Raw genomic sequence first — 13,470 nt, forward strand, 5'->3', positions numbered from 1 at the left:
ACATCAAATGTAATTATTAGCTGTACTATACATCATAACAATACTCTTTCACCTATAGTTAGTGACATGCTTCAGTGACCATTGTAAAATATATGTATAAAAATTTTATCTTGATTTTATCTGGTTTAAGTTCGCTAATGATTGTCTATAAAGGTTTTACTTGTGTATTTACAAACACAAATGTCTTTAAAAATGTGTCCCTTTGAGGTGTAATAAAAAATATCCTACACTGACTGCTCTCCCGTACTCTGTATTTTCAGCCATTACTCCAGTCTTAAGTGTCACACGATCCTTCATAAATCATTCTAATATTCAGATCTGGTGCTCAAGAAACATAACTATCAATGTTGAAAAGAGTACAGGTTTTTATGAATATAAAGTTCAAAAGAACAGTATTATAAGACTACTAATTTCCTTCAGGAAAAAAACCCTGTAACTTTTGAACTATTTAGTGTATATTATTTTTCAGCCTGTCTGAGGCCAGTGTCCTTCGGTGGAACTTTTATACAAAACACTAGCAGTTATGTCAATGACACAACCCCATTGATCTATTTTTGTAAACTTTATCTTCATAAAAATGAGAGGGGGATATACCTATAGGGACCTATAGTGCATATAGTTGATGCCTTATTGCATCAGTAACTGAAGTGACACTTAGATCATTTATCATTAAAGTACAAATAAATTATCTTGACAATAGTATCAACAGTACTGCATGCAAATAAACATCCAAATTTGAGAACAAGTTAGGAGACAAACTATTCTTTCTTTTACTTTAAATCTTTGATCAAATAATTTCAAAACCCTCAGGAAACTATATATCCAAAACGGGCAGACAATAACAAACACAGCTTGAAGCTAAAGAGGAGGCCTATTTTTGCCCTTGTTCACCTCTGATTTGGCATTCATGATTATATTTCCAGTGGGTTAAATAAAGACGTAATTTCATTTGATTTAGAGTGCCTCACTGAAATAAAAGATATTGTGTTGCACTATAAATGAAACCACTGTGAGGCAGACTGCTTTTATCATTCTAACACTTACCTGCATGGCTGGAAGAGTCAAATTTAGTTTTGCTTGTTCAAATTGTCAAAAACTGCTCAGTCATGAATTTGATTCTTGGCTGAATATTTAATTAAATTGTTTCTAATTTTGCTGTTGTCTTTAATGCCCTTTGCTTCAGAATAAACAGTATGACATGGAAATTTGGCTCCAAATGCACAGCTGTTTTTACACACACACACACACACACACACACACAGAGACAGACAGACAGACAGACAGACAGATAGATAGATAGATAGATAGAGCACAATTATTTGTTGATCTTTTTTATTAAATGTGTATTTAAAAAAAATATTTGCATTAATTTAAAATAATTAGCGATTTTGCAGCTAAATGTGTGTGTTGTAGGACTATTCGTTTTTCCTCAGACTGCACTGACGCTTTCGCGCGTCTTCCGCCTGGTGGTGCTCAGCTGCACACGGCAGCGCGTGAGTGTGAGTCCATCCTCCGGTTGAACTTTTTCCTCCACATTCAGTAATCTGACACCGACACTAACCCCAAAAAGCAGAGGATGGATTCCCAACTTCATTCGCAAAAATAGCTCAGCCAGAGCAGGCGAGAAAACACGACCGAGCGGGGGCGAACGTCTGAACGCGTGTGCATCGATCTGTGAAGTGACTTTAGTTTTTGTTTAAATGTTGACTAAAAAGTTTGTATCTAAAGAGGCGGATGGGTGACGACCATTCTCAGCGCTTCCATGTGAGGAGACGATGAAGAATTACAGCAGCAGTCCCCGTCTAAACAATCACAGCGCGAGTCACAGCACGGATCGGAACAGCAGGAAGAGATTCTGGTTCTTGGCTCTCGGGCTTCGCTTCTCTCTGCGCGATTATGGTTTCTGCATGGCCACACTGCTGCTCTTCTGTCTCGGCTCACTGTTTTACCAGCTGAACGGAGGACCCCCTAAAGTTCTGCTGGAGATCAGGCAGTATCTCGGTAAGATTCGCTTTCACCGTTGGAGACTTGTACCGACTGCTGTCTCGTCACGGCATCAAAGTGTCCAACATTTCCGTTGTGTGTAGCCGAGGCAGATGTTGAATTTGTCTGAGGTTTCTGCGCGTTTTCTTGTTTAGGCGTGTTTGGACAGGTTTGCTTTTTTGCGTCCTCACCTTTACGCAAACGAAAACGTGTCTGAGATCAGACAGGTTTGGGTTGTGAGGCTGTTGGGGGATATTTACATATCTGAAGAGTTCGTTTAAAGAGACAGTTTACCTAAGTCATCTTAGACTCACCCTCACAAACCTGACAAACCTGTGTGACCACAATGGGATGTTTGGCAGACAGTCTCAGTCACCATTCACTTTAGATGCATCTTTTTTTCCCCACCAAATGAAAGTGAATGGGGACTGTGCGAAGTCATGCAGTTTTGGAACAACAAAAGCTTGTGTAGTAGCTACATGATGACAGCATTTTCATTCATGATGAACAACAGGGCTGTGCACAGACCTTTTGAGGGGAATGTGCTGAAACTGAAAAAGGGCACCCCTCCCCCCCTTTTTTAACTGGTCACATCTTAATGATAAGCGGAGAGTATAGAATACTACATTCAAAAATTAGCTAAAACTCCCACAGATCATGTTTTCAGACCATTTCAAGCCTTATTTTGACGTAATAAAGTGGTTACAATAAGAGTTGTTTACTTACTTTTTTAAATGAGTCTTCCCATTAATGCCATTATATTGTTCATCCTCTCACGTGATTTTCCCCCATTCATTCTCAAGTACCCCACCACTGCACGCTTTAGTTGGTCTGTTAAAACTCAATGGGCTCAGCGTAGGCGAGAGAGACTCGGACTCCCGCTGTAACTTTACCTGCTGGTGTCGCTGTTGGACAAAGTTTCTTTAGAAAAACTAGTGATTTTATACACTTTTTAATGTTATATTTTGTAATATTGGCTTCGTTTTATTTTTGTACTACTAATTTTTTCTTATCCAATATTTTGAAGATATATATATATATATATATATATATATAATCACCAAAAAAAGGGCACTTCGGAATGTAAGGGCAAAAAGGGCATGTGCTCTGCACAGGTTGAGCCCTACCTGTGCACGTGCCTGATGAACAATGCCTTTAACTTATAATAATATAGAATGAAGAACTGTTTGTTTTTCTTATTCAGTCTTTATGCATTTGTCTGTTGCCTTTAAACACAAGCAGTATATGCCTGCTGATATAAATTAGAGATCATGTTTCCTCTGTCAAAATAAACCAATCCATATTCATGGTGCATTTATGTTAATGCAACAAGCATCAACTTGTGTTTGTTATTTCTATAGTTATGTACAATCTGTATATTTAACGTTGTACTATAGTTTGCTGAAAGGTATGCTATTCACAGGTTAGAGGCAAATAAATGCTTTGATATAAGCTTAAGCTTTGATTTAGGTTTTTGGAAATATAGCCTACTTGTAGTCCATACTAGATCAGGGCTAGCTGTCATACAAGCAATAAAATGACAACTTCTTTAATAATTTTTTGTTTAATTACTGTTTAAATGTTTGTAATAGGCAGGTTAATGCCATGTTCCATTGGGACAAAGAAAAAAACAATCACTGGTGTAAAGTGTGAGTATTTCTGCATTTAAGTTGATTTATGTTGAGCTGTCATGTGCAGAAATTTGCAGAAGGGCTGTGAGAGCAAGAGAGATGCAGAGCACATGGGTCATCGTGTGCTGTCATAAAGAGCAGTCTGTGTCATTGTGTTGCTATGAATGTTATTGAAAATAACATTACCATGAGCATTCAAGCTTTCATTCTGCTAGTGTGTTTTTGAAAGAGGTCAGTGCTCTTCTTAATCATTTTAATGATGTAATGTGCACGTGGATCAGCCGTCTATACTTACCTTCAATTCATCTATAATCTGTCAGGTCATCTTAACACTATAAAGGCTACTGTATCATATTTGACACACAGATTTCTTAGGCCTTTTTATCAAAATGATGAAATCTTTGCTGAAAAAAACTGTCTTTCAAACAATCTTGCAACTTGCAACAGTTAAAACTAAAGAGCTATAGTGAAAGAGCTATACTTAAAACTAAAGTGCTATAGACATATTATTGTGATTTATAGGGTGTCAATTGGTATTAATATGCATTTAATGAAAGTAGAAAATTCTGACTAGTAGCCTATTTCATATGTCAGACTTTACAGGGTTAAGTTTCCATAGATGGAAAGATGGAAACCAGTCAGTTATTGTCTGAACAGTGAACCAAAAATACATCTTATTGGAACGGGAAGTTCAACCAAAACCGAACATTGTCATCATTTACTCCCCCCTCATGGTATTTCTGCCTAACATCTCCTTTTTTGTGCCACAGATTAAAAGAAAATCATACAGCAAGAGAGTCAGTAAATGATGGCTACATTTAAATTTTTAAAGGTGAACTATTTCTTTAAACAAATACAGCGATGCATTCTTGAGGTACACTTCAGCTTTTTCCAAGTGGCTGTTAAGTGGGTTCTTAACCACTTTCATCTGTCATCTGCTCAAGCCTCACCCTTTACCATCAACACCTTCACCAGGAGCACCCATGGTTGCCAGTCAGCTCTTAAACTCCCCAAAACACGGTACAAAGATCCAGTCTTGTCCACAGCAGTAGCTTTGTAGTGTTATGGCCACATGTGCATGTAGAGAGATCTGAATTCCTTATTTCAGCATATTTTAAACCTCAGTCTACATTCCTGAATCAAGTTAAATGGGGGACAACAGCTGACTTCCTTACTGCCAGAGCATAAAATCAAACTGTTGACATGTCATTGGCATTGTGCGTATATACATGGCAAATTTTTTGCAGAGTAGATGTTCTGGATGTATTGTGGGAAATGATTGAACAAATGTGACCCTGGACCACAAAACTAGTCATAAGGGTCAATTTTTCGAAATTGAGATTTATACATTATCTGAAAGCTGAATAAATAAGCTTTCCATTGATGTATGGTTTGTTAGGATAGGACAAACCCTCTTTTTTTTTTGGCTGAGATACAACTATTTGAAAATCTGGAATCTGAGGGTGCCTTTAAAGTTGTCCAAATGAAGTTCTTAGCAATGCATATTACTAATCAAAAATTAAGTTTTGATATATTTACAGTAGGAAATTTACAAAATATCTTCATGGAACATGATCTTTACTTAATGTCCTAATGATTTTTGGCATAAAAGAAAAATCAATCATTTTGACCCATACAATGTATTTTTGGCTATTGCTACAAATATACCCCAGCGACTTAAGACTGGTTTTGTTGTCCAGGGTCACAAATGAGCTATGGCCAGCCAGGGATGTGCTGCGCTCATAAAGCCAGGCAAAGGAAAACAGTTATTCTCTGCAGGCGAGTACACAGAGTAATATTTGTTTTGGCCACAGAAACACACTCTCTCTTCAATCTTCAATTTCAGTGTGCTTCATTAGCATGAAAAACTCCACAATGGTATTGCCAGAGCATTTGCAGCTGCATAGAACGAGAAATTATTATCAAATAGTTAAAAAACAGTGCAAAAAATCGAGTAATATTAACAAATAAAAAATTGATAGTGCAAAATAAGCTAAAATATAATGAAATAAAGCAAAAGTGGGTAAAGACGTAATATTGCTTGAATAAGTCATTAAGAAAGAATGAAGAATAAGACTAATTGTGCCAAAAACAGTGATAATGAGCTTGTGTTTAGTGATGGAGACTCCAGTCAGATCACTCACTGACCCTCATACTGTGGTGACAGGCTCATGCTGGCACAGTCCTTATTAGTGTTCCCCTCATAAGACACAGTTTCATTGTTTAGTACATTATTAAATGTGTGGTGCATCAGTGTATCTAATTTCATGATCAACTTTCCCGGATATCTGTGTATTTTGTCAGAAAGCGCAGTTCTGTCTTGGGTTTGGTTTGATGGCAGTGTGGACACAGTTTGTCTACATGTCTCTTATGCTCACACAGTCTGCATTTATTTGTTCAAAATGACAGTAAAAACAGTTATATTATGGAATATTATTACAATGCCTTTTTTCACTTTAATGTATTTTAAAATGTATTTGTTCTCGAAAAGGCTGAATTTTCAGCTTATTATCAAAGTTGTTGCTTAATATTTCAAAAGAACAGCACTTGTTTGAAATAGAAATCTTTTGAAACATTATACATGTCTTTACTTTTACTTTTGATAAATGTAATGCATCCTTGCTGAATAAAATGTTGTAATTTCTTCAAAAAATAATGTAATGACCCCAAACTTTTGAATGGTGGTATAATTGGTTTTTGTTGTGTTTGTAATTTGTTTGACAGTATTGTTCTGGTCCAGAGTGTCAGGGTGATGGTGGTTAGTAGGTGTTAGTGAAATAGCAGGACATTTCAGGACTTAAACTCCAGACCAGAGAGAGAGAGAGGGGACTGGTATGTAGTGTATTAGTGGGGGTCACTGAGTCTCTCTCTCTCACTTTTGAAGTAGGAGGATGAGCATCTGTCCTGTTTACTTTAAGAGCAGGTGTTACTTTTGGCTGGGCTGTGATTCGGTGTGTGTACACTAAGCGAACACGCGTGTGTTAAGTCACTCTCTTGGACGGTGCTCAAGTGCAGTGCTGTTATGTAGCTCGACTAGTGTGAGGAAGTTCAAGATGGTAATACGTCTTTCCACTCCAGTGGTACACCTTTACCTTTCAACTAGTTTTCACTTGTTGTTCATGATCTGTGGTTTTCAGATCAGAAGTTGAAGTTTAGTGTTTGTGCATGTGTTTATAAACTACAGTACTGTTTGGGGTAATCTGTTTATTTCTTTTTTTCCAAGATATGAATACTTTTATTCAGCAAGGATTGGCAAATGTGTCTTGAGCACCAGTCACCATATTAGAATGATTTCTGAAGGATAATGTGACACTGAAGACTGCAGTAATGAGTGCTGAAAATTGAGCGTCAGAACTGAATTGCGTTTTAAATATTAAAAAATTAATTTTAAATAAAAAAGAACACTATTTCACAATATTACTGTTTGTACTGTCTATCTAATCAAATAAATACTGCTTTGGTGAGCATAAGAGACTTCTTTAAAAAAACAACAACAAAAAACGTACGAGCCTAATACCTTTGAACGGTAGTGTAGACTGACTAGAATCATTGGAATGTTTTGGCAAACTGAAAGAGGGACAATCTTTGCTGTTATGCTCGTAAAAGGTGGGCGTGAGTCTCATGTGTTTGTGTTGCTGTCTGAGGACGGTTTATGACCGATTGTGCAGATTGGGCGATTCTTTGTGACAAATAGAGGGTCATAGAAACACTGGGTGTCTTTGTGCTATTAATCATAATTTGTTATGTTGCCTTGACTTTCAGACCTTCTTGGACTATAAAATCACACACATACACACTAAAATACTACTACTGAGAGGTTTTTATGATTGAATAATCCAGCCAATTTGCAGAATTATCTCTGGTTAATATGGATTAGAGTGGAATATTAGAAGGCCACAGACACACGCGTAAACACTCTTCAAGAGATGAACTTGATCTTCATTGATTTATTGTATGTAAGCCATCCTGCTCTAAAGATCTCCACTCCTGAACAGTTTGAACTATAGACCCTTTGCACTTATATGACCATTAAGGTGGGAGAAAGAGATTAATTGAAATGCTTCTGTCTGTCAGAGCCATGACAATGGCTAACAATGAGCTCAAATGGTCATCTATGGATCTTCTATTTCTAAACTCATGGATTTATGGGAGCTGACTGGATTATGAAAAATAAGACAGATTGAATGCAAAATTGCTAAAATGTTTTTTTTTTTAAATTGGTTTACAAACATGCCATCTAATATATTGCATGGCCAAAGTATCCACAATGTAACCTTTTTTCTCAACCCTTATTCAATTGAATGTCTCTCTTTCTGAATGTGTCCACTGTTCAAGAGCATGCCTTGACCGATTTACTGGACCCATTTAGAGAAGAAAAAAAAAACTAAATGAGACCAAGCTATAGGAGCAGACAGTCACATTGGAACAAGCTGCTGTATGCACTGACGTAAACTCTGCACACATTGATCTCAAACAGAATCCCCATAGAAACACCTTTGCTTCACAGTCTTTGCTGTTCATAATCACATTCATAAGAAGTGTTAGCAATGTTATATAAAAGTAGACGCACAAACAAGCGTGTAATCCTCATTTAGATGTCAGTCTCTGCCGAGCTTCACTTGTGTACGTGTGATTTTTGGCAGGTCCAATCTTTGCGTGCTTATGCGGCCTGCTTTCTGTGCCCAGCTAAAGAAACGAGGGATTGATTCTAATTTTTATTTCATTTATCATTTATCTTACTCTGCCCCGGCTGACAGATTTACACGGTGACTCTCTTAAACTCGCAGGCCAACTCCTCCAGAGTGGCACAGGTGGGAGCTTTTGCAGCAGGAAATGAGTCCGCTGAGCTGTCAGTCATATTTTGCTGGGCATTTAATGTAAACAGTGTAAGTTGTTGGTGGGCGTACGGTTGTCAGATTGCCGACTTTTTTATTGAGTATTAAAATCCCACATTACTAAATAGTATCATATAAGAGTGGAAAAACAGAGAGGGGTTTATAGACTCTGAAAGGACTGGACAGCAGACAATGTGGATCTATGATTTGACATTTGAGCTTTCAGTGAAATATGTGCATAGACAGAGGGAGGCTTGCTTGCCGAAGTGGTTTCCTGAATGTTTGACTTGGACAAATAGCCTTTGTAAGATCAGAGCTCCATCATTTTCTCGCTGTTTCATATACACAGGCTTCTTTCTTTTTCTTTATATAGGCTATTCTTTTATGTATGAAATGTGTAAATGTAATAATATTCTGTGTGAAAGCTATATTCATATAGGCTCATTTAGTGCATTTGGTTTCGAACAAAGCCAAAAGTGAATTTTTGCCAAAAATGTACCTATAATGTACGATTCACGTACATTACGATTCACGTCCAGCTGAAATGACCACTAGTGGTGGTAAAACACCAACAACTTGTATTCCTTTTCAAGCAAATTATGATTACAGGGGCAAATAATTGATGAATAAATACTTATTTTCATGTGGTTACTTGCAAATTACTGATGTGACCTCTAAAGAAAACACTTGCACCATAGTGCATGATTTGTAAGGTAGTACATTTTGAGATTTGCGTTGCATAACCAGCTCCATATTTAGGCTATGGCTTTTCTGATGTAGTAAACTTGCTTGATGATAGCTCACCTACAGCATTGCACTTGTGATATAGAATGCTCAGGTACGAGTCAGGTGAACCATTTGACTTGATAAATGAGCTTGTAGAAGCAAAAGGCTTGTAGAAGCAAGCTAAAATGGCATTGCAAATGTGTTTTTATCAGACGTTTGCTTTTGTTAACACTCTCAGTTAGGTTTAGTGTAGGTGATTTTCAAATGCAATAGAGCAGTGCCTTTTAGCGCCACTTGGCATTTAATTTCCGAAGTGGTGCAAAAAGTACAACAGCCAATTTAATAAAACACTGACAGATTCACGCCCATCTGTTTCAAACTGAATGCACTTTTTAGAGCAGATCACTGGACATTTCGATTTGAAAGTGCTGTGAAACTTGCAAGAGGGAAAGTAATATAATTTTGCAGAAATGTTGCCACAAGCACTTTTTTCCAATTTGGATTGAGTCTGAGTTGGACAGCATGGAAATGTAATGCAGATCCTACACGTATCAGCTGAAGTACAGGTGCATCTCAATAAATTAGAATGTCATGGAAAAGTTCATTTATTTCAGTAATTCAACTCAAAAAAAAAAAACCCCATCTCACTTAACTTAATCTTGGTCTAATACCTTTTAGTTATTGAACTAATTTTGTAATTTCACAGTTTGAGAAAGAGGATAAATGTTACAGAACGCAACTGCAAACATAAATTAAACAGTAGGCCTACTTTTTGTTTGCAGTTGTGGTTTGGACCATTTATCCTGTTTCCCACACTACAAAATTTCAAAATTAGTTCAATTACAGCACCTAATGATTAATAAAACCCCAAAGTCATTAAAGATTTATTCTCCAAGTCAAATACAGAATTGTTTCAGATGAAAGCAGCTACACCCCAATTTCTCTGTATTGGAAACTTTTTCCTGTTATTATACTCTACTCTTGACTATTCAATGGCAAAACTGTCCACATTGAACATCAATTCTAGCCATTAGTGATCTTAAGTCAAATTTGGAAAATGTGATGAAATATGTATCACAGTGACTCATTGACGACACTTGAAACAGAAGGAGCAGTGTTGTTATTCTGTACACCTCTCTTTGGTATGTCTTTTGGAGCTCAGCTCAAGTGCTCCTGTTACTCCTGCCGTTGCTGTGTTGAGTTCAGAGAGGACAGTCACATATTTTGGCAGTGGTCTGTCAGTGAGGATCTTTTGGGTGAGGGGGATATGCTAGGTGTGGTATTTTACATATGTACAGACTCCTTCTCTGAGAAGCACATCTTCGCAAATCTGTAAAAACACATTTCAAACTGTGATTCTCTCACTCGAACCAGATGTTGAGGAAGTTGCATTAGAGTTAATGATAATAATGCATTAGATTTTAAGATAGCCAGATCGCCACTGTGTTTTGAACTAAGAAGCTTGTGCCTTTTTCCCAACTGTTTTCCTTGCAAAACGTTGATGAGGGCACAGCTGGCATCTGCGCAAACGTGTGGGTGACTCAGTCAGTGGTACTCTGGGTGGGGCACATTTACCAGTGCCATTAACACACCAATTGAAGAGCATTCCTGAAAACTTGCTTGTTTGAAGTGGAAATTAATTCCTTACGTCCCTTGTCATTCCTGGCCCCCAGGAACCTAAGATCCTTTTTGTGTTGTGTGTCATCTGTTTCTTGTCAGCGGTTTTCTCTTCAGTGATTTTCTATTTTTCTTTGAGGGGCATTTAGATTTTAAGTACCAAATTTTACAGTTTGGACTGAGTTGTTGATCTCCTCGATGCAATCCTGAATCTCTTCTACCACAAGATGGAGAACATTCCAGAAGTTATGTCATCCTCAGATCTTTCCAGCTTCATCCTGAGAACATAATCCACAAACTGCCTTCCAACAAGTGTTTCCATTTGAACTCGTCTTTCTTTGTTAATGCTATTTAAGGGAGCCAGAAAAAGGTGTTTTATGATAGCCATCTTCAGATAGGTCTAATTGCTCAGTAAAATGGTTATGAAGATGAAGTGCTCTGGCAAATCTCTATATCTTGTTTGGAAGGGCCATCTGCCCTGCTTTACAGTTTGCAAGCCAGCTCTGTTTTACTAATTTACTGCTTGTGAAAGAACAGAAGTACCCGCTCTAAAATAGTAACCTTAAATATATGCTGGGTAGATAGGGCAGCCATGCCCGACTCTTTGTGTGTAACCACTCTGCGCTTCTTGGGCAATGTGTATGTGTATGTGTCCATGTCGTGTGTGCATGCCGCTGAGCTTTCATGTTTTATGTAGGCCAAGATATGTAAGTAGCAAGTTGGTTGTTTTCAATTTTTCAGTTTTTCCACAGTGCCAGCTTATGTATGTTCAAAGTCATTTGGTTCAATCTTTGCCGTCACTTCCTGCATGCCATGTGTTCTTCTACCTTATTCACTGATTCTCAGTTGTTATGCCTTTTCTGTTCTGATAGGTTCACAGACAGCTAGGTAAAAACAATACTGAATGCAAATAATGAAGTTATATTTAATAATACATCATTATTATTTAAAATGAGAAGAAAACACTTTCCATATATTTTACTGCTGATGTCTAAGGTGTCCAAAGAAGTCGGACCTTAGCTCACCAAGGCTGCATTTATTTAAACAAAAATGCAGTAAAAAGAGTAATATTGTGAAATGTTATTACAATTTAAAATAACCATTTAAAATGTCATTTATTCCCGTGATGGCAAAGCTAAATATGCTGATATGGTGCTCAACAGTTGATTAATATTTTTGTGGAAACTGTGATACATTTTTTCAGGATTCTTTGATGAAAGTTTGAAAAAGCATTTTTTTGGAATAGACATTTTTTGTAACATAAATGTCTTTACTGTTTGATTGATAATTCTGAACTATTTAATGAGTCCCTGCGGGATAATTTATTTTAATTTCTTAGAAAATAAAAAACCTCATGCTTGTTGGCCTTTAAAGAGTCTACATCAGCTGCATCAGCTGTAAACCTTGGCATCTGTCATTACTTTTAACAACATGTCTGTGAAAGTCCTTGGGTTTCGTCAGTGGCTATTTCCAGCAGCTTGCAAGGGACGGCACAGTTAACATTGTTCATATACAGTACAGGGGTTGGACGTCTAGCACAATAGGGAAAGGCATGGCATTGCAGCTCAAACCACCACTGATCCACCCCCGTGCTTTACTCTGGGCACGCAGCCGTCCGTGTTGTAAGCCTCTTTAATGCTTCTACACAAAGAAACTCTCCCGGATGTGGGAAAGTGAAGGTGGACTCATCAGAGAACAATACATGTTTCATATTGTCCCAGATTTGTGCTGCTGGCATCACCGAAACCAACATTTGGCATAAGTGACCGAAAGTTTGGCTATAACAGCCCGACCATGAATATTGGCCCTGTGTAGCTCCCGATGAACAGGTTTGTCTAAATTTCAGAAAAAAATGTTGATTTGCATTAAAAACAAATATGCAATTAACATTTCTGTTCTTATTTAAAATACTTTGGTTTAAAATGATGATCATAGATTTATAGGCGACATCCACTTTCATTCTTTGAAAGAGTGTGTGCCTTATAAGATGATTTGGGGATTGCATTGCTGCAATTGCTGTATATATTTGCACATTAATTTGATTTTGAGCAATATTGATTACGTGGAACATTTACTACAGCAGATGCAGATTATTAAACAACACCACAAAATATCTTACATCTTATCGAGGATAATCTTGCTTTCTTCACACATTTACGAGCTCAAGTTGCACAAGCCTGCATGATTTTTTTGCTATCAGGAAACTGTTTTTATGTGCTAGTAGTGAGTGAGTGTCAGTGCAAATTCAGTGTGAATGTCTTTTACCTCTGAATCCTTTGTGTTCCTCATTTAATGAATCTGAAATCACTTCTCTAGCATGCTTTGAAGTATCACTGCTCACCTCATCTTTCCATGTCACTGCACTTAGGTCATGCAGTAGAGCTGTGTAGTTTGTAGTCCTAAAACCCTTTCAGTAAGGAATTATAAAAATTAGGGATGCACCGATACCACTTTTTCCAGTACTCGCCCGATACCGATACTTTTATTTTTGGTACTTGCCGATACCGAGTACCGATACCAATATTTTTATTGCATTTGTAAATTTTTTAAATATTGGGTACAGAAACCAAAAGAGTATGTATAATGTTAGTTGGTTAACTTTATTTATCAAATAGATACAGTCAAACCTAAATTTATTCAGACACCTTCAACATTTCTCACATTATCACAGTTTATTC

The 13,470-nt window shown here is 37.2% G+C and overlaps 1 protein-coding gene across 1 annotated transcript in view; it reads left to right on the plus strand.

Annotated features, from left to right (window-relative positions):
• Positions 1-1,775: 1,775 nt before the first annotated feature.
• Positions 1,776-13,470, plus strand: part of LOC107693205 (uronyl 2-sulfotransferase-like) — a 49,532-nt gene continuing 37,837 nt past the window's right edge. Inside the window, exons 1-2 of the mRNA XM_016492493.1 lie at positions 1,776-2,001; positions 2,139-2,152. Coding sequence (XP_016347979.1) covers positions 1,776-2,001; positions 2,139-2,152 — 240 coding nt within the window. The remainder of the gene's footprint in view (positions 2,002-2,138; positions 2,153-13,470) is intronic.

The sequence above is a fragment of the Sinocyclocheilus anshuiensis genome, unplaced genomic scaffold (assembly GCF_001515605.1).
Source record: "Sinocyclocheilus anshuiensis isolate Anshui unplaced genomic scaffold, SAMN03320099.WGS_v1.1 scaffold810, whole genome shotgun sequence".
Lineage (NCBI taxonomy): Eukaryota > Metazoa > Chordata > Actinopteri > Cypriniformes > Cyprinidae > Sinocyclocheilus > Sinocyclocheilus anshuiensis.